The following is a 26,727-nucleotide window of genomic DNA, read 5'->3' as shown; positions in this document are numbered from 1 at the left end:
TGATGGAATTCGCTCTTGGCAGCGCGAAGTATTTAGAATATTGGGACAAAAAATATGATTTTGGGTGTAAACTGCTTGCTGGAAAATGTTGGAAGTTTTCAGAAAACACAGCAGCCTTAAAGAGGCTGTGTAGAAGGCCAGCCCACAGCAGCAGCACTTAAGATATGCTTTGGTGAATGGCTTTCCCCCACCCCTTGCTGAAACAAAATGGTTTGATGATTCTTCAGATTGCTCTGATCGACAACAGCCTGTGCTCCAGACCATTAATTTAACCAGTTGTTGAAAGTAATCTGCATTAAGCTTAGGGTTGCTCAAATTTGGAACAATGACATATAAGCTGAAGTAAAATAGGTAAATATTTTAACTAATTACGTGCATAGAGGCACTTGACCTGTTTGAAAGACTGTCATCTTAATATGAGCCATTGCTGACATATAGAGCACACCTTTATTGAATATGAATATGAAAGTGCAAGTCTTTGCCACTGTGGGGAAAAGCATGCAACCACTGTGTGAGGTTGCATTGCAATCTCTTCTGAGCTGATGAGCAAGCTACACATTATCAGATCGAGAGCTGGCTGAGAACTCCTCAAAGAGAGGGAAACAAAACTATGATAACTATGATAACTGGAGTGTGCAGCGTTTCCGTGAGTTCAGCTTCTTCTTTCAGATGCGCAGCAGTTGTCCTGTATCTTGACTCATGTGTGTAGAGTGTTCAAAGCATCAGCATTATGTTTTGTTAATTTGTTTTGTTAGGTTGAAAAATAATTAAATAGACTTGTGATCATACTTATGGATCACCATGGCACTTATCATCAGCCATATGATTTATTTACGCAGCTGAAAAAGTGAGTGTGAATGTGCCTGACGTCACAGTATGTGTGTGCGCTGTGTAAAAGTAATTGCCTCCAATTGTGAGAGCGGTGATTCTGCAGGTCACCAGCTATTGTAAAAGGAAAAAAAAAAGAATAAAAAAGAGACAAAATTTACATTGTAGAAGAAAAATAATAATAGGTTTAGGGAAGTGATTTATGGGGTCTCACACACACACACACACACACACACACACACACACACACACACACACACACACACACACACACACACACACACACAGACAAGGTATTCTTTGTCCACATGTGTACCTATATGAAACGTCATATGCAAATGAACCTATGTATATTCATGTAACCTCAATAAAAGAGCAGTGTTACGGGGGAGCGGACGAGAGCGACTGGGGTCAAGCGAAGGAACGGCGCTTGTCGTGGTTCTCTAGAACTTTGCCTACTCGGTGCTTAATGCTTTCTGCTGTGTAGCTGAATTGTCTTGAACGTTCCAGCGAATGGGTTTAAGCTACAAACCTACCAACCCTGTTCCGGAAACAAACGAGTAAGCCAGTGGAACCACATATTGTGTTCTGCATTCTTCATCAGCAATGTTCTGTCAAACTCACCACGGCAGTTGCTAACATCCTCTCTTTTCTCTGGCAGAGTTTTCAGTGCTGCCCTGTGAAATATCCAGCCTCTTCCACCACTCACCAATTGGTCACAAAGACAAGGATACAAGTCTCTCAATAAACCTTTTAAAACTGCTGATTGTTGTTTGAGTCTGCTCTTTAAGTCCACATTGAGCCAAAACATGAGCATCTCACCTTGTCTTTAAAATCTAATCCAAAAGGCCTGGGTGTTATCTTTGGCTTGAAGCTTTGATTTGATTTCTTGTCAAAAAATAGCTACTAGCACGACCTGGAAACAGTCCATGCCTTTATTACTTCACGTATGTGTTACTGCAGCTTCCTTTATTTTGGTCTCTCCATGTCTCTCACTTAAGATTCTCATGAAGTTACTGAAGCTAACTTTTGGTCACTTTTTCAACAAGAGTAAAGAGTGTTGTTTCCATCCAATTATACAATGGTTAAAAGCAGATCCAGTTTGAATCATGTGCTTACTTTAACTCAGCCATGATGCAGCCGTTCTCACTGTTAGTTTTTTGTACTTAATAAGACTTATTTGATTTAGTAGTTAAATAAGAACAAAAAATGAAAACAGTGGTGCAGCTGTAACTCATGCCATTTTGTGTGTTAAAACAAAAAATGACAAACTGGCTTGTTTTTGCATTGACCCCCCCCCCCCTAAAAACTGTTAAGCTGTTACCATAACTGCTCAGGCTTATGGTTAACTTTACTATTTGGATTGTTTTCTTTGATGTTAGTGCAGCAGCAACATGTCGACTATCAGTTAGTTGGTTTAGTTTTTTTCTTCTCGTGATGAAAGCTGTTGATGTCAAGTTCACGGGTAACAGTCTAAATGTGACGAATCATGTGGTCTCTGATTAGTTCCTTCTTGTTTTATCTTGAGTTCTTGGTTTCCTCTGGCTCTGTGTCACTTTCTGTTTTTGTTAGTCAAACCGTTACGCGTCTTGTCATATGCGGGTCCTGTGCAGCACTTCCCATTAGCCAGACTGTATTTTTAAATCAAAATTTCTATTTTCTGTTTCAACAATATTTCGTTATTTTTTCTTCAGCCTTCCCCTCTCTTGCACACTCATGCATTGCTGGATTTTTCATATTAGGACCTAATTTTTTGCCGCGTTAACTACCTACTAAGGTACGTCCACTTTGTGCTTTGAATTTCCATCCAAACGCACAACGCATCAAAACAAGGCTGGAAATGCCTGTTTTACATCCCGGCTCTTTCCTTTAACAAAATCTTTGTAAAACGAAATTTTATGAGATGCGTAAGAGCACACACTCACACATACCCCCATCAAGTGGCACTCTGTTAAACAGTCACAGACTCCTTGAGCGATTTTAATCATAATTGCCCATGCCCCCTAAAAATGACATTTTTTATCACAGCCTTCACCGAGCGAGAGTGCATTTTAATATCTCCACCTTCGATGGGTAGAGAGCTTGCCTCTGTTCTGTCTCTCATTTTTCATTCTGCCTCTTGGGTGTTTTCAACAGTCAAATTACAGGGGGAAGAAATTTATCTGGCATTATATCGTGGATGCGATTGGAAAAGAAAAATGCTCGGCGCTAGAACGCCCTCTAAACACATACATATTCATACAGAACAATACTAAATCCATCATAAATCTCTAAATTAAACTTGATGTGCGTCTGTGTTTCAGTATGCGTCCGAGTGTGTCCTTGCATGTATCGGCTTCGCTTGTTTAGGAGTCTGTCCACTGTCTTTTGTGAGTAAGAAGCTAATGTGTTGAGTGTCGTGGTAGTTGGACTCTTTCCATTTTTGCCCTGGAGAGTCCACCGTCCCAATCAGGCCTTCTTTATATTCTAGCTGAGGCCAGAGAATAAGGGGCTTAGGGACACTGTGTTTGTGTGAATATACAACATTGTAAACATACAGCTCACTGCTCCCATTGCTTGGCTATGATAAGTTATCTGTTCACACACAGTGCTGAATATGGAAATGAAACAGTGTGGAGGAAAAGATGGGCAACATTTTGGTGTTCTTTGAGTGGAAACTTGTATGTGTGTGTGTGTGTGTGTGTGTGTGTGTGTGTGTGTGTGTGTGTGTGTGTGTGTGTGTGTGTGTGTGAAGGTAAAGCAGGACAGAGAGGCTCGATTCAGTGCAGACAAATGGCCAAACAGCACATCAGCATAAATCAATTACAATTCACCATAGGCCTGATGACCTCAAATATAACAAGCTGTCACAACAAGTGTGTGTGTGTGTCTGATTCTGTGTGTGGCTTGAATAGAATATGAGACAGTCAGTGCGGGGAGTGTGTGTATGTGTCTGTGTGTGATATTTGGAATGATGCTCTAATTCCTTACAGACTTCCTCTGTGTTCGCTGGCAGTAGGTGACATTATGCTGTTTCTGCTATGGCCTACTTCTCATGTCCCACTGTGATAGGAGATTTTGCTGTGACATCTTGAACAGCCATCAACCCACAGTGTTATGGACTATTTTCCCAAGTTGTGTTCCCATTTAAGGCAATTTCATAATGGCTGGAAATTGCTTTGCATTGCGCTTCGGTTTGACATGTATGTCACGAAAACATCACAGATTTGTGAAACAACTCACTGCTAATTCTCTGTCTGGTCTGGAAATGATTTTTATTATCATTATCATTATTATTATTATTGTTGTATCATGTGGAGATGTATAAAACAAACGAACCAGGGAATGACTTGTGCTTTTTCAAGCGGCTTTATTTCCAAACTGGAAGGAGATGATGACAGATGGGAGATAGATGATTGCAAAGCTCAGACCAGGCAGTTTGGTCCAAACACAGTTGGGGAAAAGACAATTCAGGCGGTTTCCGGGAAAAGGATGGTGCTCAACAGGCAGAATACTGCATCTGTTACCTTTAAGCTATAATTCTTACTTTTTAAAAAACAAACAAACAAAGCAGCAGTCTCACCACATAAAGCCATGAATGGTAAGTTTGAGCAGCATTGCAACTCATGGTTATTGGAAGCAGCCATGAATCCATGACCTCTGTGGCTATTTTTGTCATAATTGAGTTGCTATAGCTGTTTGTGTTACTGGAGAGAAAATAATCATTTTAAATGAGGACAGGGAACAGTTGTATAAGTGCACAGAGCTCTTGCTTGCAACCATTTGGTTTCATCAGTTATTTAAATCTCCTAGCAGCTCTGCGTGATATGGATTATCAGGCCTTAATGCACTGCAAATCATCCAAATAAAACTGGCTATGGTTGCTATTGACATTTTCATATTTCATTACTTTTTCAGGAGACATCTGACAGCAGTAGCACTGGTGAGGAGACATTTTTCTGTTGCGATATAGATTGTACATCAATGCGTGTGCTTGTATCTCTGATTGAACATTTCACTGTACTATAACTAGATGAAACAATGATGAATAAATGTTGCATTGTATGCACATAACTCAAAGTTCATGTTCCTTCAGTTCAACACAAATGCATCCCCCCCAACCCCGAGCTTAAATATAGCCCAGTCTCACAAAGCAAGAGCTTGATGGCAGAAGTCAATGTTGCTCTTGTTCAGGATATTAAAACTCTGTACAGTCTTTTCAGTCTCTGATCGCTTCCAATTCAATTGGTTTTTCAGAATAAAAGCACAGTAACTGAACAATAAATAGGTAACAGAACACACAAACTGGTTTGAAATAAATAATACAGTGTTTTCAATCTTTGCCTCCTGTCACATACACCAAATATAAACTGATATTTCATTACAGAAACACAGGGCCAGATTTCACTGAGTCAGGCTGGTGTCCTGTGAGGCTCTTTGGTCCCTTGAGGGTGATCTTTAAAAAGCCATGTACTCGATGTCACAGAAAAAACATTCACTTTTAGATCATTAAGACTGTCCCAGTGTAGCGACACACTACCGATCTTTCCTCCAAATTCATCATAAACATTACAGACAACCAGATGCAGGAAATCTGTCAGTACAGTAGATCTGTAGTACATAGCAGCCAGAGGAGGCACTGACACTTTTTAAGGAAAAACAAGAGTCAACACGCATGCACGCTCGCACACTCGCCCACATACACACACACGCTCACACAAGTCAGCAGAATTAGACAGTTACTAAATTGATGTGTTGCTGCTGACAGCCCTTGTCCCATTGAGTCAATAAACATGTGCTGTTCACAGTTACAGACACATTTTCTTGGTTTTTTTTCCTTCTTTTTTTTCTTGTCCAGGAAACTCACAAAGCTTTAGTGTCTTGGTGAGAAAAATAAAAGTACCATTCATCTTCTTGCCTCTCAGCAACGTGTCGAATGTGCCATGTAGAGGTCCACTGCAGAAGATGATGTGCCAGAGGCATCGGTAAGGAGTGACTCAGACAAACAGTTCTCAGTATAACCCCTGTAGGTGTAATTAGGGGGAACATCACACGTCCATAATTGCATTGTTCATCTCGGCGTTACAGTCAATATAAAATGTTTACCTGGTAAATAATGCTGCACAAAGCAGGATTTGTTTTGTGAAAGTTAATGCTTGCCAGTAGAATGATAAGAATCTGGTGGTTTTTATTTTTAGGAGATGCACCTCCCATTTGATACTGTGAAAAAACACTGAAAGGGTTTGAAGATGCTCTAATTATCTTTGAATGTTGCTCGAATGTCCAAATACTGAGGCAGTTCATTGAAAGAGAAGCTCAGGCAAGTCAATTAGGGTGATTCTACAGGTTAAGTTAAAAGAAAGAAAACTGTAAGCTAAGAGTATGAGATGCAGTCTCATCACTTTTCGTCTACTTCTCAGCATCATACATGGGATTTTATATCAAGTCCATCATCCAAAGTTAATTTTTATTGAATATTTCATGAAAGGTGAAAGCCAAGAGTGTCATTATAAACAACCTGAGTGTCCATTATGACCAGTGAAGCCAAAAGCAAGGTGGCAGGGCTTCACATGAAGGCTTTCTGCACAAAATCTCCGAGTTAAGTCTGAAAGGGTGCCCTTGTTTGTGCTATCACATTTGAGATTGTCAGCAACCTTCTCTTGTTGTTGCATTTTTAGATAAAAATCAAGGAACACATGTTTGCCCTGCAGCTTTGCAATTGAGACTACAGACACAGTTGAAACTGCAGACGTAGGGAATCATCACTAATCTTATGTGCTCCTTGTGTTGTCTATTGATAAGTAAAGGGCCCTAGGCTCACAGGAATCTAAGGCCACTTGTCCTTACTTTTACCTGTCTTCTTTAGTCCCAAAGTTTTTGATAACTACAAAACATGTATAAAAAATATGTTGTATTCATTCACAGAGTTAATTCCCACTTGTTTTCTGCCTTCTATAAGTTTTATAGTGTATTTACATTTCTTCTATCATGCTGCCCCCCTCTGTCTCCCAGGATTATCTATTATTCCTTGTCATCCAAAGACAAAACTTTGGATTCAAAGTCTTATCAGAAATACTAAAGTACTAAGCAGGTTAATAGTGTCTCGCTCAGCTGCTTTTTCATCGTCTGTTTCTTCGCCTCACTCTGTAAAAATCTGTCAACCAGTTGCGAGCTGAGATTTCACAGTCCGGGGTTTGTGTTTACACGCTGTGGCTGTAAAAGTGGCTCTCAGTTTTTACATATGACGTATTTTTTTAAACAGCCCTTTAAGTGTTCTGGAACATGATTGGTTTTTGTTTTGTTTTGTTTTTTTATGCCTCAGAAATGTCCATTTTCTATACAGCAATTTTATGTGCTAAAAGAAAGTACCCTTGGTGCTTCTGCACAGTATCTTTTTGAAGGCCTTTCTAAAGTCTTTGTTAAAGATGGTGTATATGACTGGGTTGAGTGAGGAGTTGCAGTAACCAATCCAGAAGAAAAATGTAAAGAGTGGACCTGGGATGGTGCAAGTCTCTGGGCACACTGCCTGGAGAGAGTAGGAGAAGAAGAAGGGGAACCAGCACACCACAAAGACACCAATGACCACTGCCAGGACAAAGGTGAAACGTTTCTCTCTGTTGACCATGGCTTTACGCCTCGCTGCTCCAGGGTTGTTATCTGTTTTTGACTTTCTCCCTGGCACCAGACGAGCCCCCTTTGAAGTGGCAATCATGTCGCGGTAGCGCTTGACTGAGGCTGGGGAGTGGATCCCCCCTCCAGCAGGAGACCCTGGCATGCTGGTGCTGCCGCGTCCCCCTCCATGGCTGTGCTCCATATCGCTCTCTGTGCTTGAACTGTCAGCATTGTTATTGTCAGCCTTTTTCTTTTGCAGACGCTTGCCCTTCTTCCCCTCCGCTTTAGTCTTGGTGGCAGACTGAGGCACAGTGGAGGGGGTTGAGGGGACTTGTGAAGAGGTATCAACCTCTGTGGCCGTGGGCACGGCTGGAGAAGGGGATGGAGGCTGCAGGAGATTATTGGGTGTGGGATTTGGGGAGGTTTGAGACTCTGCTGGAGCTGGAGAAGGTGTGATAGCGAGGGTGGGGGGTCTGGCATTTGAGGTTTTGTTGGATGAAGGAGGTGTGCTTTCTTCTTCATCCTTCCCATTGGCTTGTACATGCCGAGGAGGCTGACTTGGTGTTGCACAGCCAACCCCATCTTTCCTGGGCTCTCCTGGTGGGCAGCGTGTTCTCTGCTTGGCTATTTGGTAAATTCTTACGTAGACCAGGATCATGATGAGACATGGAGCGAAGAAGGAGCCAATGGTGGAGTAAAGGATGTACCAGCGCTCATCATTCAGCTGGCACTGAGGTCCTCTCTCACTCCCCTTGTCGCCACCCTCACTCTTGTTCAAAGAGAGCAGGGGAGGGAAGGAGATAATGGCAGAGATGAGCCACACCACCACAATAGCGGCTTTGATGCGTTTGGGTGTCCGCTGACGTCCGTAAGTGACCCTGGAGATTGACAGGTAGCGGTCCAAAGAGATGGCACACAGGTGCACGATGGAGGAGGTGCAGAACAGCACGTCCAGCGCCAGGTAGATCTCACACCACAGAGACTTGAAGTACCAGTAGCCAAGCAGTTCGTTGGCTAAAGAAAAGGGGATGATGAGTGTGGCCACTAAAATGTCCGCAGCAGCTAATGACACCAAGAACAGATTCTGCGGACCTCGGAGTGACCGGCTGGTTAGGACAGCGATGATGACCATGATGTTCCCGACGATAGTGAAGATGACCATTAAGGTTATGGCGGTGGCAAAGGCCGCCGTTGCTTCCGGGGAGTAGGGGGCAGGATTGAGGACACTCTGGTTGCATGGCACGGAGGATCCCGAGCCGCTCACACTGCTGTTCCAGCCACTCAGCTCCATGGAGCAGCCGCTGTCCTGAACCGAGGCCATGCTGGGATTATTTTTCCAAGAGGCTTTAAATTTAAAACAAGCAAACAAAAACAAACAAATAAACATGCAAAATATTTAAAAAATGTATAAAGTGTTAAACACTCTTAGATTATCACGCATTTTTGTCCTTAATAAAACAGTATATTTACATTAAAATACATTTTGTAATAAATTGATAATTATTTGGCATATTTACCTCAGCCGTTCTAGTTTTGTCACTGTGTTGTTCGCAAATGATCACTCCCTTGCACCCTCCACGGCAGGTCTTCCAAATCCATTTTATGTGCAACAAACAGTCCTGGGGAACGCGTCAAGACGCGGATCTTTTCAATCAAAACGCATTGCCACTTTTCAAAACCCGTTCTTCTCCACAAAAACAGAAACAGAAAAAGAAAAAATAATCACTGCTGGGCGTTCGCCCTCGCAGAGTTACATCGCACCCTGAAGAATTAAAACTTGATTTTTTACACAGACCGATCCTTTTTCAGTTAATGTCATGAAAATGGAAAGATTTAATTTAAAACGATCTAATTTGGGGCCATTTACGGTGAGGCGTTGTTGGATATCAGAGATCAGATTAGAGTAAATTGGTCTGATTTCCGTGCGTCCTCGTTTGGAGACGCGCGTATACCTGACAATCTCGTTCGAATAGCGAAAAATAAAAGAGTGATTTTAGATGACGCGAAATAAAACCAATGCGGTGGGATATTTACACTGATTGTCTGTTGAAAGATTATGATGTTTCACAGGAATACCAGCGTTTCCAATCAAGAAAGAACACAAAGAACAACCTCAAGCTCTCCAGCTCTCCTGCGCACGATGTCACATCTGCTTTCAAAACACGTTGTTGTTTCAGTAATAAAAAGATCCTCGCAGAGCAGCTCAAGTCGGTGCGTCTCAGGAGTTTTTTTTTGTGGTCCCTGGCGCTTCAGAAGTTTACCGGGATGCCATGATTCAGCCGCTCCGCTGATGCACCTCGCAGATTTCCTCGCAGAGGGGCAGCAGCATCTTCACTTGTGAACAGGACCTTACGACGAAACCTAATAAGTGGGGTGCCTCCCATCTCCCTCTTCTTTTAGACCCGGTGATGTCACTGTGAAGCCGAGCGTCATGGGATGTTTGCTTCCTCCATCCTTGTACAGCCCCCCACCTCCCAAATTATATCTATACCCAAGCGTCTCAGCCAACGCAGTTATATTAGAAATGGCTTGTTGGGTGGCACTGCTCCGGTCAATTAACTCCACAGGACGCTGTGATGTCCAGCTGGGAGAGCAGAGACGATGCCATCTGCTTTACTGAAAACATTTGTTTCATTCCAGGGACTCCAGGGTAAACAGCACAGTCATCATTACCATCACCATCATCATTTTTCCTCAAGATGTGGCAACTTCACATTTGTGCTTTTCAAGCAAAAAGCCTGTGTGACATTATATCATTCTTTGGTTTTTAAACGATTTTTTCACTTAGTCCTCAATAACTCCTTCAGTGCTGGAGGTCTAGATAAAGGCGCAGTGTAATACTAAAGGGAAATGCCATCCAAGTTTTAGCTGCCCAGTCTTGTTAAAAGCTTTTTCTCAGATTTTTAATGAGATTAGGTAAGGTAAGCACAGTGTCTAAGATTGTACAAGCTGAAAAACACCTCAGTGTTTGAGGCAGGGTTTATGTGCACAGTTCAATGTGTTTTGTGAGCGTCCAAATCAATACAGATTGCCAGCTCATAATCACAAAGGCAGGCTCAATTTTACGTGCGAGAAAGTAGTCACACCTTTATAATACAGTAAAACCACAAATGTCTAAGAATTCTAATAAAACAAATTCTTCATTTTGAAAGATGAACCCCTTCGGAGATTTAAATTATTGATGCATTAGGTACTGACTGATCCACCCTCTGGATTAAGGATCTAAAGCAATAAATCATACATTTTATGTAGTTACAGATTTTGCATATCAAATCCAGTCCATGGGTAATGACAACCATCAATTAAATGGTGCAGTAAAAGTGAATTATGTCCTTGTGAAATCTGAAATCTCCTCATGCTCATCTACCTCTCCACTCCCTGGATAAACGCACCGTGTTACCTTCCACCTCTGCTCACTGTGCGAGGTGCAGGGTGAGGGAATAAGGCACTCATTGTAATGTTCTGTGCTCATGCATTTACATCATCACTTGACTTCTATTTAAATCCCTCTGCAGTTATGCACCATGCAACACTTCCTATCCCTAGAAGAAGAGACATCTATCATCCCTCTGATTTGTTGCCTACCTGAGATCAAGGGCCTGAACGTTCAATTATCCATTGAAACCTACGTCATACTGGCTGTTTAACTTGGCCATAAAACAAACAGCAGCAGAGTTTATCCTGTGCTGTTTGAAAGTAGGTAGGTGGCCTCTGTCAAATAAACGCACACAAACAAACAACACACACATTTACCGGTCATATACACACACGATCTTATGAATGGTGTGTGGGTAGAGGTTCTGTTTGTTTGTTTTTGTAGTGCGTCCCCCACACATTGCTGTTCTAATGAGGAAGAAGCCCAGCTAGCCACCCATGGAATTACAATTGGGTGGCCTGCTCTCTGATTCTGTGACCAGAAGCAGCAGTCAATAATGGTCGTACATTTCTCGCTCCACGCTACAGAATCTAAATATAAAGGGGGAGAGAATAAAGCTTTTAGCAGGAGAGTGCACTCCAATCAAGTATCTCTGTTTCCGTGGGTGAACCATGCTTTGTAACACGCTGAAAATGCATTCTGGGGGTGAGGGGTATGTCAGTGATGCCGAGGTTATAGTGAGTGAGCGGCACACAGTGTTCAGTGCACAGTACACTGCTTTTGAAGTGCCTGTTGTGTAAGAGCATGTGATATACAAGCATGCATGCACTCACACATACAGTTCACAAGCCTGGAGGGAACTCTGCTGCCATGGATCACCCACAGTGGATAAGCAATTTTTCTTTGATATCCACATTGGAAAAGTTGGTACTTGGTCTGGAAAGGACTCTCACTCTTAAAAAAAACAAAAAAACTCCAGGAGCTTTTGAACAGTTTCATTGTGTTCAAAATAACTTCAAATTTCTTTTTAATTCCTTACCTTTTTAACAGGGTCTTGAAAATGAGATTACTGCAGGTCAGAATAATGTAGGACTGTGGTCTGGTGGGAGTCTGTGGACATTATGGTTCTGGTCCAAATCAATTATAGCACAATACCTGCCCTTTGGAAGCTTTCAATTTAGACCTTTTGGAATTACTGGCTTTAAACGGTTTTCTGTTTTCTATGTGTGGGTGTGTACACTCAGGTACTCATACTATTATGTGTACCAGTGTGCGATTTATAAACCTTGAGAGAGATGGTGTGTGGAGATCAAGGAAAATTTAGCCAGAAAAGGTACGCCTCGTCTTTCAAGTTAAGCTCTGTATTAGGGTCAGTGAGTTTTGTCCCACTTTGACGACAGAGTGAGGTCCCTCCTTTTTCTCCTGTTTATTTGAAGGTTTCCAGAGGCCTCAGTAGGTAAACCAGTCCTGCAATGTTCTATAGTACACGGTTTGGAGAAAATATCCATACATAGCAAAATATATTATGATCTCTCTAACATACCCATGACTGGATGAGGAATGTGCTATCCATTAGCCACGAAGGTACAAATATGTTTGTTTGTGTGTGTGTGTGTGTGTGTGTGCAACCTGCAAACAATTACAGGGAGTGCTCCCAAATGACCATGCAGTCATTTTCCCAAATAACTACACCTCTGTGCATGTGTGTGTGTGTGTGTGTGTGTGCATGCAGGTCAGTGCATGTGTGCGTGCGCGCATGTTACATGAATGCGTTGTAATTCTCCAGCTTACAGTATCGTGTTGCTCATCCTCATCATGTGGTTTTCTCTAAATGGGATTTCTTGTTTTGAGTGACACAGTCTTCAGCCGTAGATAACAAACACTGTGTAATGCCATGTCCAAAGGAAGTGTGATCCTCTCTGCTAATCCCTAATCTCTTATATGCTTCCTCTTGTACATACAGTACGCTACACATGTACATCAATTACGTGTTTCCAGAGCCTCATGTAATATGATTGGCCTAGTTTTATCTGGACACAGATGGGACCTACAGTTTGAGCCAGTTTTATTAATGAGGCAGGCTGACTGAGTCGTAACTGACTGATGAGAGCCGCATTCAAGTAGAGGGGAGGTGATACAGTCTGTTTCCTGTACTGGTATTTGAGGACAAATTAAATGACACCAGTGGTGATTTAATGTCTAAAATGCACATTTGAAGTGTGCGCGTGTGTGTGTGTGTGTATGCAAAAGAGCTATACAACTTGGTTTTCTGGTGGCCTTAGTTAATAAACAGTCTGCTGGCATCATCTGCTGGATACTTTTGAGTCATTATTTATTTCTTTTCATTCCAAAAGTTGTCACTAGAGAGCACTGTTTCACTACAAACGTATCCAGCACGATCTGTTTTGAAGACAACACAGAGAAATATCTGTGTTGTCTTCATTTCTTTTGAAATCACCTGCGGCAGTGAAAGAAGTACCAGCATAGTTGCTTAACTAGTAACAGTGCAAAAATACCAATAATACAAATCAAAGTCTTGTGTAAATGTCTGCTTAATGCACAAATATTTTCATCATATATGACTTGAAGTAGGCTATTAATAAACTGTGCACTGAAGGGAAAAGGTTTTGCGACTTATATGTTATATATGTATATTATATTATTTGTTTATCAGTTCTGATTCATCAACGTGTTTGTAGCATTTTGGAGCTGTATGTCACATATGTGTATAATACTACTTTTTAGAAAGTATTAATCTTGCTGTACAGACCTAAATCTGGTTACAGAAACCAAATAACACATTTTATTCTAGATTCCCCATATCTCTTTTGTTTTTATGATTACATTTTTTTTTGCAGTTTATTTAAACCATTTGATGCACTGGTTTAATCATTAACAGTGAGTTCTAATTTCAAGTTTAAACACAGGTCTCTTAAAAGTAAAATCTGAACTGGTGACCACAGCAGTAGTAGTCGAGCAAAAAGCACACTATTAAATAAATAGAATAAAATGCACAGATATAATAAAACCTCCAAATTGGTGATGAGAATTTGTACTTAGTTACTTCTTACTAATGATTGTTTAGTTTTGATCTGCTCCAAAATCAAATATTTGTTTGTCTTTGTTTCTTTTTTCCTGTTTTTGTTGAACTCATTCATCTAAAGTGATTTACAAAGAAGCCGATGGAAAAACAGATCACCCTCTGATGGTTTCAGAAGAGTGCAAAGTGTTTATTTTGGCCTGAAATATAAAGATCAACATTGAATAGATTAGAAAATAAGGATGTTTATTTATTTTTTCTAAAATTAAATCTGAGCCCCAACCCCCTCAGGAAAAAGAAGAAATAAAGTTTTAAGAAATGTATCTGATGGAAGACTAAGAAAAATGATGAAAACATACATAAAAAAATTAGTTTGAGCTCATATTTGTGTGCTTTTGATGAGTACATTTAAATGGACTCACACCAGATTAAATGCAGTTTTTTAGGGGCTTTATTTAACGTGATCGCTCAGTTTCGAGTCCAACCTGAAAACCACTGGGCATTTCTTTGCCCTCTGCATGGAAAACTGTAGCTAATGGAAGAAAAAAGTCAAGCAGAACAGCTACGCTTGCTTACGTGTTGGGTAATGGATATTTGCGCATGAGAGGACGTGGACTACTTTAGCTATGGCCAAAACAGAAGTGTGGGTGACTTAATTAGCATCAGGAAATGAAGCAGTGGTGATAGTGGTAGCTGGTGTTGGTAATAGTTCTTTGTTATTTCAGTTGAACCAGTTGAATATAGAGCTGACTGGTTTTTTAATACTGTGTTGAAACAACCATGAGCCTTGACAATACTGATAAAAGTACAGCTGAAATTTGAAAATAAAGAAAAAAGTCCAGTAATTTATATTATTTACCTGTTTAAAACTGGTTTTAGTCAGATTAAAATGCTATAAACACAAATAGGTGTTTTGGACTTTCCAAACTTCCTGATTAGAAATAACTTTAATGACTTTCCCTCTTACCTGTAATTTCTTTTAGCAGACTTCCTGTCATGTGCCTAAAGCGATTCATGTTAGTTGAATGAGAGGATGTGAAATTCCCATTGCTGGCTGTTGAGGTCAAAAGGGACTTCAGACTGTAAAACCCACTTGCCACAGGATAATCCATGAAAACGCTCAGCAGCCCAATGTTTTTTAATGCCTTCTGATTCAGCAAGAGCAGCCGAAAGCAGCAAGGTCAGCGTGTGAAATTATGCATTTGTAATGCGCTCTGAAAACACTGAAATGCACCTGGGACTCGATGGCCTCATTGTTTTGTCTGTGCGGTGAACGATGACTGGATTAGTGTGTATAAGTAGTACAAGTAGTGAGATGTGGTGGACAGTAGTGTGTAAAACAGTTTTTTCCGCTCACACGGTTTTCATATGTTCCAGCATGTTTTATTTCAGTGGAAAAACAGCAGGAAGCCAAAGGTATAAAGTGCAGTAAGAATTATTGATGTCAGTAACACTGTCATAAGAAATACTGAAATAAATAACAAAATATATTTACACAATTAAAAAAAACAAAAACAACTTTTTCCAGTTTGAGTGTACCAATCTGTCTCAGGATATAGAATGATACCAGCTGTGGTAGGTGCATTTCTAACTTTCTAAACGTGAGAATAATGAACTATTGCTATAAGAAGATAACACAGTGTTTCCTTACAAAAGACATATCATGTCACAGTGGTTAAAAGTGTATGAAAATAAGTCAGCCCTTCCAATCAATCAGGCACAGAAGTCACACAAAATAACACACCTGCACGTGCACACACACACACACACACACACAAACCAAACAGGCAGGCACAACTCCACTCAAGTATAACGTCAGGGAAATTACCTCATAGCTGTTCCAGCTAGCTGGCTCAGAATCACAGTTTTTCATAATGTTTCCATGACACTGTGGTTTACATTGCTAAAATATAGCATTTTCAAAATATGACTGCAACCATGTGATGCCAGCAACACATTTAGCTTTCCTCTGAATGTACAAAGTGAACTTTTCAACAGTACCAACAACACATTTATGCATGTGGTTTGAGTCCTGGTAGTGCAGCGAGTCCAGCGCAATATGCCAAGAGGCAGGAGAGTCAGTTAAATTTCACAGATGGATTTGTGCCTTTATCCCTGACACAGAACATCAGTCTCAAACTGCAGCAGCTGTCCCATGAAAGCCAGGTTTGGCGAGATGACGTGACGCCGCTGCTTGACGAAGTCGAACGCCTCATCCAGCCGGACACGTTGAGTGTGCATGAGGTAGGCCAGACAGATGGTGGCTGAGCGGGATATACCTGCCTGACAGTGCACCAGCACCCTTCCACCGCTCTGCTTCACCGAGTCTATATGTGGAAACGGAAGAGAAAGAGACAAAAACAGGAAGAGCAATCAGCATACCGTGCTTCATTTCACATCGGCGGTAATGTTTTACGAACAGACAGCACAGAAAGTTGGGCTAAACGAGCTGTCACCCCGGAAATGAGCGTTCAGTCACTAGTCACTGCTATAATGGAAGTTCCTTTAAATCAAATTCCACCTTCCCCTGAACTCAACTGTAGAAGGAAAGCTGGTCAAAACAAGCTCATAAAAACTATCAGGTGTTAATAAACTCTTTCATCAAGCTTAAGCTCCATAATCCAGTTGTTTTGTAACCAGATCATTAATGATTACATTGTTGGTCCCCAAGTGTAGGACTGAAAATGGATTATGGAGTTTAAGGTGCTTAAAATTTTATAGGTTTTTATTAAAAAATACAAAGGGGAGGCTTATTTAACATGGATTTAATTTTCTAAGTGGGCCTTCTATCTTTGTTGGAGTTTGGACTGACATTTCTGTGAGCAAACACTGGACTGGACTCTCATTTCAGAGGTTACATACTAACACAGTTTGGAAATACTCACCAATGAATGCAATTGCGGCAGAAAAGCAGGCTCTGATGTCTGCAGCCAGTGTGTCCTCCACAGTGAGTCGCAGGTACTGAAACTCCCCTTCATAGAAGTTGGGACAGGTGGAGGACACGTTGAGCACAGCTGTGATGCCGGCTGCAGCCAGAGTCTCTCTGCGGGATGAGTGGATGGCACTGCCCAAAAACAAGAAAGGTAGCAGCTCCACGGGACCATCCTGCAATTTGACAACAAAAACAATCACTAAACTGTTTCGTCTCGTCTTGTCTGTGGCTTTTCATCACACAAAAAACAAAACAAACAATCAAAACGTTTTAATTGTAATATTCTGTTTTTAAATATTAATAACTTTTAGCTCACCTGATCATACGCGGGTGTCCTCCGGCCTGTCACTTTTGGCTCTGGCTCCACTGCGCAGTGATTGATGGTTGAAGTGTAGCAAAGCTCCGGATAGGCCTCAGAAAATGCCCCAAATCCACCTAAACAGAGGTCACATTAGTATGAGGTTAGCAGTAAGCTTTCAACACGTCCTCTTTAAATGTATGATCTGTGCCAAATAACAACAATGCTGTTATAAACATGAACTCTATTTAGAATTTTTTTAAACGTTCCTTTATCGTTTTGGTTGTATCGAAACACTTTTCGATCAAATCGATCATGATTGCATGGATGATCGTTAACGACTTAGTAATTCATTAAAAAACACGTCAACAACAATTTTATTAAACTATTTAAAAATAAATATATATGCTTTTAAATGGATTTAAACCGTGTGATGCTTTTTACCTTGCAGAAAGCAGATCTGCGTGTGAACTTCGTTTTGCAGGGCGGTGAGCAGCATCTGGGACACGCTCTCCGCCTTCAACTCGGCCATGGAGCTGCTTCTCTCATCCACCACAACCACTGGGGAGAACTCCCCACTCTGGAGCCGGGCCCTGAGCGTCTTGTCCGGAATGAGCCACTCCAGAGCCACCACTGAACTCTTGGATCTACGACGCAGCATGGCGTTCCAGTTCACGTTTCGGGACTCGCAGATGTGCGCCAAGGAAAAGTCGAGAAACGGTCTGCAGTCCAGCACCACGCACCCTGCAGAGGTGTACTGTTCCCGGGGAGTCCTAAGTATGTGAACCAACTCGTTGCCAGTTATTTCCAAAGGTTCGTTGATTGGATTCATTGTTGAAAAGTAGTTGAAAGTTAAGTTAAAAATAATAAATTGTACAAAATAGTCAGTTTAGACAGGTAAAAAGAAAATCCCTAAAATTATAATATATAAGTTGTATCAATTTTAGATGCAAAAAAATTTTCAAAGTAAAAGACTTAATATTGTGAGTTCTTGTTGAACTCTCCTGCAGGCCGGTTACAATCGGCTCTAGGTTCATAGTTTCACTTGTTCATTGATAACGGCTGCGCGGTAGGCGGGGTCGGCGCCACCCCGCCTATTTTCCACAGTAGGAACAACGTCAGAGGCGGAACGACCATATTTGGTCTGGCCGGCACTCCTCATATGGACACTGACGTCAAGCCTCATTTTCCTACCGCGCACGTGGTCGGAGTTTGGGGTTATCCCGTGTTTTTATGTGGAATGACGTTATACTGAGAGCTAAAACCCTCCCTACCCGGTCGAAACGCCTGCCTTCAGCGGAAAGACTGAAGGCTGAGTGTTTTTTTTTCGGCGTAGATTAATCCCGCACCACCGTGTTTTTCTGTTGTAGGTCCATGCTGCAAACATAAAATGTCAGCACTGACAATGTTTTTATTCTGCTGGAAAATTTAAAGCTGCTCTGTGGAGTATTTAAAAAAGCATAACTAAAATCTCTGCTGCACTGCAGACACGAAAAGCACAGACATTTTATTATTTAATTATGATTCAGGCGTGTGGTAGTTATGGATTACAGTGCATGGATTTCTTTTTTTGCAAAGGGGCATTGGGAAAAGTAGGTTATTAAACACAGACTTATGAGAAATTCGCAACTGCATTTTAAAAGGTCAGGTAGTTTCCTCAAACTGCATTTATTTTAGCTGCGTCTGTGGTGTGCAATGAGAAACATGTGGGATTAACTCTGAATAAGCACTAACCATATTCATCACAAAATAGCACACAATAAATTTTTAATGGCGGTGGATGGAATGACACAAAGGAAAAGACATGATGCACTTCAGTTACGAGAAACTTTTACTCAGAAAATACAGGACTATCCACAAGTTTCAAGTCTGCCCTCATTATATAAAACTGCTTTGCTCCCAGGGAGTTAGAATTTCTTGAAGCAATGTAATAACAAATTCTTGTAATAATGTAATAATGCTTTAAAGTGGTGTAGTGGGCTGGTTCGGAAGACTTTCTGGAGGCCTTTCAAAGTTTTTCTTTGAACATTGGCTGCTTTTTTCACTTCTTTTTTATGTCCTTATACCTGAACGGCTTGACATTCACCTATGAATCATTCAAGCACAAAAGGCACCTGACTCAAAGGATATGTAGACCCGTATTATGTCTACACATAACAGGAAACTCAGCAAAAAAACAACAACTTTAGGTCTTGCCATTAGGCACTTTGGTTTTAGATTTTACATCAGGTTTCCCTGATGTATAAATCATGGCAATCCTTCTGGCACTTAAGCGCGTACACTATATTACTCCGTTTGTGTCTAGGGACCCAATACTTGGGGTGGACCAATTTTTGGCACAACTTATTTTGGGGTCAACAATTTATTAAACAATATTTTTCAGGTTCCAGAGTAGTGGTAACAGGTTCATGTCAAGCATGGCAGACAGCAACTACAGTATGTCATGAAGTGTATCTTTGATGCATGAGCTGGAAAAATATATATTTTTTGAAGATTTATTATTTACTTTCCATAAATAAATAACAGAAACTTATAAGAAAGAGGATATGGATTTTACCATTTTTAAGCCAAAATTGTCCTCCTTGTGTCCTGGGGGTTAGAACGGGTTCTCCACCAACTGGAAGGTCGGGGGATTGATCTCAGACTCCTCCAGTCCACATGATGAAGTATGAGTGTGAGTGTGTGAGTGTTAGAGAGCACTTAGGTATATATAAAATGCTGCATGAATGTGTGTGTGTGAATCGATGAGTGAGACTAGACTACATAAAAACAGTCCATTTTTTTGATTTATGTTTGCACGTTTCAATAACCCATTCCCAATTTTTCTAACAAATCATGAAGAGATGAGAGATAATTCATGACTTTTGCACAGTATTGTATCTTTAAAAAAATGACATATTGTCAGACTTACAGTAACTTAAAAGCATTGTGATCAACAAGAGAAGTCACAAATTAGATGGAAGTCTTAGCAGAAACCTTTCAGACTACTATAGAAAAAAAGTGCCACCTCTCAATTTGAAATATAAAACAATTTATTTTCCTTTTAAAGTTAAATTTCAAATATCACACAGTGCAAACTCTTTGTTTGGGGGACTGAGCAGCAGACTGATGGTATTCATGGTGAATGGTTACAGTTAAGTTACCATGTTGGTGACTTCAAAGCCTCCTTCATGTTGTGTGTTGGGCGGGGGGGGGGGAACCTAAACGAACTCTGGATTTTGTGTTCTGTATTTGTCATTATCTCAGCAGTCTGAAGTACATGAGCGTAATTGTGGGCTCAAGATCTATTAATATCTACACGTCAATATGATGAGAAGTGAATGTGTTTGCCACTTTTGGTCAGATCTGATCACACCATTCAAACACATTAACCTCATAACAAACAATAGCTAGTAATTAATCATAGGATTTTACATATTTAGTTGCGAATATTTAACTACTGATAAGCACCCAAGCACTAAAGCCAAGTTTTAGGAGTATTTTCTGATGCTTTTATTAAATTATTTTCCAATAAAAGTTGTTATGGCAGTGAAGACAACAATCTTGAGGTCATTCCACAACTATAGGTCACTGATGTGAAAGTATATTCTATGTGTAGTGTGGGACGGTTTTTATCACGAGGTGTAATCTGACGTCTTTGTCCTCGTTTCCTCATAACCCACATTAAAAATCAGTCTGCCTTCCCACAGATCTCTCCCACTCAAACCTCTGACTCCACTTTCTTCTTGTTCCTACTTCCCTCTTCGCCCTCCCCTGTGGCTGCCTGCTGCTCTTCCAGAAGTGCTCACACTTTGTCATTCCCTCTCCCTGCTGAGGCTGCAATTTCAGTCCACAGCAGTATGTGCACACAAACACTCAAACTGCACACTTCATCATGGCTGTCAGTGAAGTCGCTGAGCATGCATTTACAGTAGCCTCAGACTGCATATTAGGTTAAAAACACACACATATAAACCCACGTAGTTGTAAGATTGTGACGCGACTATCTCTGCGTGAGGGTGTCTTAAAGATTTTTTTTCAGCTTTCGCCCCCATGTCAGTGAGCCAGACAGGAAACAACACCACACATACATCCTGTCACTATCCAGACAGACCACAGCCTCTCTCTTTTTCAGCCTCCGCGCACACACCCCCTCACACTGTTGCGACCTTTGTTTCATTTGCCTTTGCTCATAACCCAAGCCAGCTTTCAGTGATTAAAATACGCTCATCAGGAATTACCCTGAAAACCTGAGCAACGATTCACCGGTGACTTCCAATTGGCAGTGACTCATACAATATCAACTGATTGCTTTCATTTTTAAACCTTTCACTTACTTTTCTTTGTTACCAGTCATGATCTCATGTGACACAATGGCAAAAGACAGGTGTGAATTTGCTGCTGTTGTTGATGATTCCTTAGCGCCTTTACACAGGAAATTTGGTTTCACACCAACATCCCTTCGTATGCGCACAACAAGACAAGAAGGCAGTCAGAAGCAGCTAAATGATACGTGACGGACGTCGAGCACTGGCGTTGAGATCATGACCGAGCCTGTGTGAAGAGTAAACAGACTATATTTGAAACCAAAGCAGCTGATATCATCAAGTGTGGCAGAAAACAGAATGACTAAAACATGAGTAATAATGCAAATGCTAAAAAAAAGGGGGCTTTTGACCTTATTGTGTACTTCTGAATGAACAGATGAGTAACTAAACATTAGTTGAATCTTTGATGAAAACGTCTGCTCCTGGCTTTAGCCCCCTCCTTCCTCACAAGGGGATTATCCAGGATTAATTGGATGGCTGTGGTTAGTAATCTCTGAAAAACACTGCAATCCGGGAGATTTATCTCATCCCTGATTCCTCTCATAAACGCCCACGTGATAACAACATCGCTTCATTCAGGGGGAACGAGAGAAACATAACTGTCTTCCAGTGAGCTGTTGCTTAATGTCGAGGGGTTTCTGGGGAATTTCTGCATTTCTGAGTTCAGCTGTGTTGTATAGTCTGGTTTTGTTAATCCGCAAACTTGTTTCTTGGCTGACATCACTTCGCTTGATTCCTTTTTCGCGTCTTTCAAACATGACACCCATGTCATGTTTTGCCTCACTTGCATGTCGCCAAAATGTATTCTCACTTCCACGTGATTTCTAGAAATGACATAGCACTTTCTGCTGGGAAATTTATTTCACTGCAAAACAAAACGCCAAACCTGAAGTGAAGAAAAACCTTCCTGTTATTAAAGTGTGTTTTTACTGTACTGAGTTCAGTTATCACATCATGTTTTCGGTCCCGTTTTCCTCCTTCTTCCTTCTCCTCAGTTCTGTTGCTGTTCTTTGCTGATTCATCATCACGCTACAAGAAAGGATTACACGCGAAGCGATTTAGTTTCTTTTTTAATTGCTTTTTTGTTTTTAGATTGTGAAGACAGAACTACCCATTACCACGCAGAACTTGAGGTGGAAATCTAAGTTAACACCTGCTGCTAAGGTGCCGTCATCACTTCCTGGAAGAAGTGACGACACTTTCAGAGAAAACAACTTATCGGCGTAATTCACTTCAAATGTAAACAATGACCTTATTTACGTAGACTGATATTGCACATGGGATCGCTTAACAAATTATAATTCAGTCCTCAAACTGCACTCGAGCACGGCCAGTCCCTTTGACTTGCATTATTCAGTTTGTCGTGCTCTGACTGTTCTGTGCTACCTTTTTCACCTCCACCCTTCCTGCAAACCTCTTGTCCCCTCTTTCTCCCCTCCACCCACTGGCTGTGTCTCACCTCAGGACAACTGCGAGTCCTACGCTCGCTGTCAGAGTCAAAGCCGTAACCACAGCGATGAGTGGCACAAGCAAGGCCTCCGTAGGCTGAAAAGGTGAGTAGCTGTCTCCATGAGGCAGGGAGGGCAGAGTGACTAAAGGCCAGTGAGTCTGGTGAGGCGACGATATGACTGTGAAGAAGGAGGAGAAGAAGAAATTTCCCTTGAAATTACAGTAAAGGCGGCTGGATTTGCCAGCTTTTGTCTGTTAATTTATGTACCAACCATCACTTTGCAATTTTACATTTTCTTACTTTGTTCTTTTTGTGTACTTAAACATTTACATTGCTAAGTGTCATTACACTAATGTATTATAGTATTAAAAATGGCATCAGCAGTTAATTCAAGTGTATTGACAAATAACACTACATTACTGTACCAAACTGTACCTGAATTTTCACAAAAAACTGCTGTGGTATAAGAATGAAAGCGTTTTGCAATTCTGTGGAAGTCCATAAAGAAAAAAAAAAGAAACAAGAATGCAGTAAAAAAAATACGAGGAAGTCCCAAGATTAAAGAGAAGAATATTACAGAAACAACAAACAAGTGTAATTAAAAAAAGCCCCAAAATACAGATAGTTTTAGCACTTTTCTGAACATGCAGTAAAGTTGTTTCTTTTATAATTTACTTCTTTATTTGTTGTGTCTTAAATGACCTTTAAATTTATTTTTAGCAGCCCTCAGACCAGAATACTAAAATCTGTGACATTTACTGAGGTAAGAGACAACAGCCAACAACATTCTGTGTAAATTATTAGAACTAGATGTATATTAATTCAAGTTTAGCAACTCAGAATGTACTTAATGGTCAGTTCTATTTAATACAGCATATCTAACTGCTGGGATAGGCTCCAGCACCTGGCGAGCCCCTAAACTGGAAAAGCAGAATAAAATAGATGAGTTAATGGATGGCTGGATGTATGTGTACCGGTGAGTGGGAAAGTGGCTTGATAGAAGATGGTCCCATTTTGGGCTTGCAGGGAGCAGCGGTATGTTCCTTCTTCATCCAAACGCAGTTGATTCAAGACAATAGATGAGTCTTCTGTCACTACCAAGACACTGAAGTCACTTTCATTCATCTGTGTTTACAAATTAGGAAGGAATAGTTTCAAGTTAGGGGTGTAAAACCGTCAGACAGTAAATATGTATGATACTGTGGAGCTGAATATGGAAAGAAACCTAATACAGAGACTACAGATGAATGCAGATACTTCAAAATGTATCTATATTGAAGTATTTAGGTGTCTTAATGTTTGTGCCTTCATTTGTCATCAGTGATGGCAATGAGACCTTATCAGTCTCTGATGCTCCTGGCACCCAGGAGTAGTGGTACTCCGGTCTACCCAATAGAAGACGGTGCCACGGAAGAAAACAATTCAACAAAGCCTGGCCTCCTTCCTCAGCCTGCACCGGATACTCTGGACAAAGGTTGAGAGGAGGGAGAAAGTGGGATCCTCCATTTGTCTGAATCAGGATTACTTGAATAATCTTTTTCATTAGTGTCTCACATGGACAGGCAGCAGCAGTCACTCGCGTAAGCACACATTTATACACTCGTGACATCATATATCTTTGCACTCTAAAGAACGGTGCAGTCCCAACACATAGGAATGACTCCTCCTAATCCACTCATGCATTAACACGAGAACAAATAAATTAAAATATACCACCACAGTCCTGTTGTCCAGTCGGAGAGGGACAGATGTATACTTTGTAGCGGCAAGAGACGCAATCCATTACTCTTCTAATTAGAAGCCCTGATAATGACACACAAACACACCCTCTAAAATAAATACTACATGGATATAAAATACCATACCATACCAACTTTATTTCTAAAGCACTTTAACATAAAACCAGAGTTTCACAAAGTGCTGTACATGTTAATAGCATACGTAAAGAAAATTAAAATGAGATACGATAAAATAAATAGATACAATAAATTGAAACATGTTAAAACAAATTGAGTCAACCCCTCTAATCAATGCCAAAGGCTTCAGCGAATAAATATGTTTTAAGAAGACTTTTAAATTCAGAGAGAGAAGAGGCCTGCCTAACATGCAAGGGCAGATCATTCCACAACTTTGGAGCAGCTACAGCAAAAGCACGATCACCTTTAAATTTATACTTAGTTTTCGGTACCTTAAGGAGTTGCTGATTGGCGGACCTAAGGGAACGGGCAGGTGTATATGGTTGTAGTAGCTCCGAGAGGTAGGGGGGGGCCAGGCCATTAAGAGATTTAAAAGCAAATAAGAGAATTTTAAAAACAATCCTAAAATGTACAGGTAGCCAGTGGAGTGAAATTAAAATAGGGGTAATGTGCTCAAACTTTTTTGTTCCAGTTAAAAGACGTGCTGCAGCATTTTGCACAACCTGCAGGCGCCTAATGGACGCATCACTAACCCCAAAATAAAGTGCGTTACAATAATCCAGCCTAGAAGTAACAAAGGCATGGATTACTGTCTGAAAATGCTGTTTCGATAAGATAGGCTTTATTTTGGCTAATTCCCTCAAATGAAAAAAGCTAGATCTTACAACAGCTCTGACCTGGCTTTCAAGTTTAAGATTTGCCTCTATTTTAACTCCCAGATTAGTGATGAAAATGAAAATGATGTATAGCAACACAGAGAAAAAAAAATCATGCATAATACAGTTAATATATATTGCACTTATGTAAAAGGGGTTTTAGAAACTTATTTACAACAAACACATAACACACATTACAGAATAGACACATAGGCAAAACTACAGTACGGATGACCTAAAACAGCAGATAACAACAAGTACAAAATAGAAAAAGGATATTTGAAAAGTATAAAGGGTGGAAGACTGAAGTTTAACATCAGGAAAAAAAAGGCAGGGAAACCTGATAAAAATAAAAATAAAGCCAGTAGGAAAACAGAAATGAAAACACTTAGAAACACTTTCCATTACAAGTGTTTGAAATCAGTTCAAAATACTTTATTGTAATGGAAAGTGGGGGGGGGACATAACTAGAGACCTAACAGCCCCCCAGAGTGAGATGGAAATAGTGAGCATTTACACCTACAGTCAATGAAGAATCACCAGTTAATCTAACATGCATGTCTTTGGACTGTAGCGGGAAGGCGGAGTCCCAGAGGGAACTTCCAAAAGCACAGGAAGAACATGTTAACTCCACACAGAAAGTCCCAAACTCCCTGATGGACTAAAACTCGGGACTTTCAAGCGATGGTGCTAACCTTTCTAGCCTACATATACTGAACATTAAATTGGTCCTGGTACTGATCCCTATGAGACCACACATTTTTCTGGAAAGTATGCAAATCAAACACCAAAATAAATAAATAAATGAAAAGTCATTGGTTTGTCAAATGACAGCAAAAAACATTTTACAGTTGTCTCACGTCTCTCGATCAAAGTTTTACGGTCCACTGTCACTGGAAAAATCTGTATGAGTCACTCTTAAAAGATCATTTGTCACAGTCTCAGTACTTACCACATATGTTGGGGCATAATTCTGAGGGAAAGAAAAAAAAGATAATAAATGATCTGAAACTAATGCATGTTTTTCACAGCGATGACTTACAAAAAGTTTATTGCCTCATACTTTGCAGAACCCCGACTGTTATGCAAATTACCACTGGGGACGAAAGCATCCAGATGTTTCTCTAAAATCTTCCTGCCTTTCTCCATGATCTGAACAGCTTCAAATGTTATAGATCCTTAAAAGACATTTTAACATGTTAATACTTTCAGTGATGATATAATGAAAAGTAATAATGGCCTTCTACATGTTGGAGTGTTTGGGTGCGTTTACAGCTACTGTTTATTTCTGAGTGGAAAGAATAAGAATGATAGATTGTTTTTTTGTTTCTCA

General features: G+C 40.6%; 3 protein-coding genes across 17 annotated transcripts in view; all 3 read right to left on the bottom strand.

Annotated features, from left to right (window-relative positions):
- Positions 1–4,167: 4,167 nt before the first annotated feature.
- Positions 4,168–9,802, bottom strand: adra2b (adrenoceptor alpha 2B). Its single transcript, XM_086314871.1, has 2 exons — positions 8,937–9,802; positions 4,168–8,763 (listed from the first exon to the last, which is right to left on the bottom strand). The coding sequence occupies exon 2, from the start codon at positions 8,738–8,740 to the stop codon at positions 7,163–7,165; it is 1,578 nt and encodes a 525-aa protein (XP_086170997.1). The 5' UTR covers positions 8,741–8,763; positions 8,937–9,802; the 3' UTR covers positions 4,168–7,162.
- A 5,399-nt stretch (positions 9,803–15,201) lies between these two features.
- Positions 15,202–18,087, bottom strand: dusp2 (dual specificity phosphatase 2). Its single transcript, XM_086314869.1, has 4 exons — positions 17,510–18,087; positions 17,084–17,202; positions 16,721–16,940; positions 15,202–16,162 (listed from the first exon to the last, which is right to left on the bottom strand). The coding sequence occupies exons 1-4, from the start codon at positions 17,895–17,897 to the stop codon at positions 15,945–15,947; spliced, it is 945 nt and encodes a 314-aa protein (XP_086170995.1). The 5' UTR covers positions 17,898–18,087; the 3' UTR covers positions 15,202–15,944.
- Positions 18,088–18,334: 247 nt separating this feature from the next.
- The window catches only part of izumo1 (izumo sperm-egg fusion 1), a 13,225-nt gene continuing 4,832 nt past the window's right edge, over positions 18,335–26,727 (bottom strand). For all 15 annotated transcript variants that reach the window (XM_086314860.1, XM_086314858.1, XM_086314865.1 and 12 more), the window contains 7 exons: positions 26,489–26,572; positions 26,347–26,367; positions 24,536–24,625; positions 24,159–24,286; positions 23,797–23,947; positions 22,832–23,000; positions 18,335–22,401 (listed from right to left, as the gene is read on the bottom strand). In XM_086314860.1, coding sequence (XP_086170986.1) covers positions 22,320–22,401; positions 22,832–23,000; positions 23,797–23,947; positions 24,159–24,286; positions 24,536–24,625; positions 26,347–26,367; positions 26,489–26,572 — 725 coding nt within the window. In that variant the 3' untranslated portion in view covers positions 18,335–22,319. The remainder of the gene's footprint in view (positions 22,402–22,831; positions 23,001–23,796; positions 23,948–24,158; positions 24,287–24,535; positions 24,626–26,346; positions 26,368–26,488; positions 26,573–26,727) is intronic.

The sequence above is a fragment of the Aulonocara sp. 'chitande type north' Nkhata Bay genome, linkage group LG12 (genome assembly GCF_057382095.1).
Source record: "Aulonocara sp. 'chitande type north' Nkhata Bay isolate Kocher_YH1m ecotype deep benthic linkage group LG12, A_spYH_male_GT1.1, whole genome shotgun sequence".
In the NCBI taxonomy this organism is placed as follows: domain Eukaryota; kingdom Metazoa; phylum Chordata; class Actinopteri; order Cichliformes; family Cichlidae; genus Aulonocara; species Aulonocara sp. 'chitande type north' Nkhata Bay.
Note: the sequence above shows the minus strand (reverse complement) of the source record. Positions and strands in the feature narration are given on the sequence as shown.

Bases quoted from the DNA above. Each gene is read 5' to 3' on its own strand.
- adra2b (XM_086314871.1), bottom strand. From the start codon at position 8,740: ATGGCCTCGGTTCAGGACAGCGGCTGCTCCATGGAGCTGAGTGGCTGG.
- dusp2 (XM_086314869.1), bottom strand. From the start codon at position 17,897: ATGAATCCAATCAACGAACCTTTGGAAATAACTGGCAACGAGTTGGTT. The intron at 17,203-17,509 runs GTAAAAAGCATC...ACCTCTGTTTAG, and splicing joins GCAGATCTGCTTTCTGCAAG to GTGGATTTGGGGCATTTTCT. The intron at 16,163-16,720 runs GTGAGTATTTCC...TTCCACATATAG, and splicing joins TGCCGCAATTGCATTCATTG to ACTCGGTGAAGCAGAGCGGT.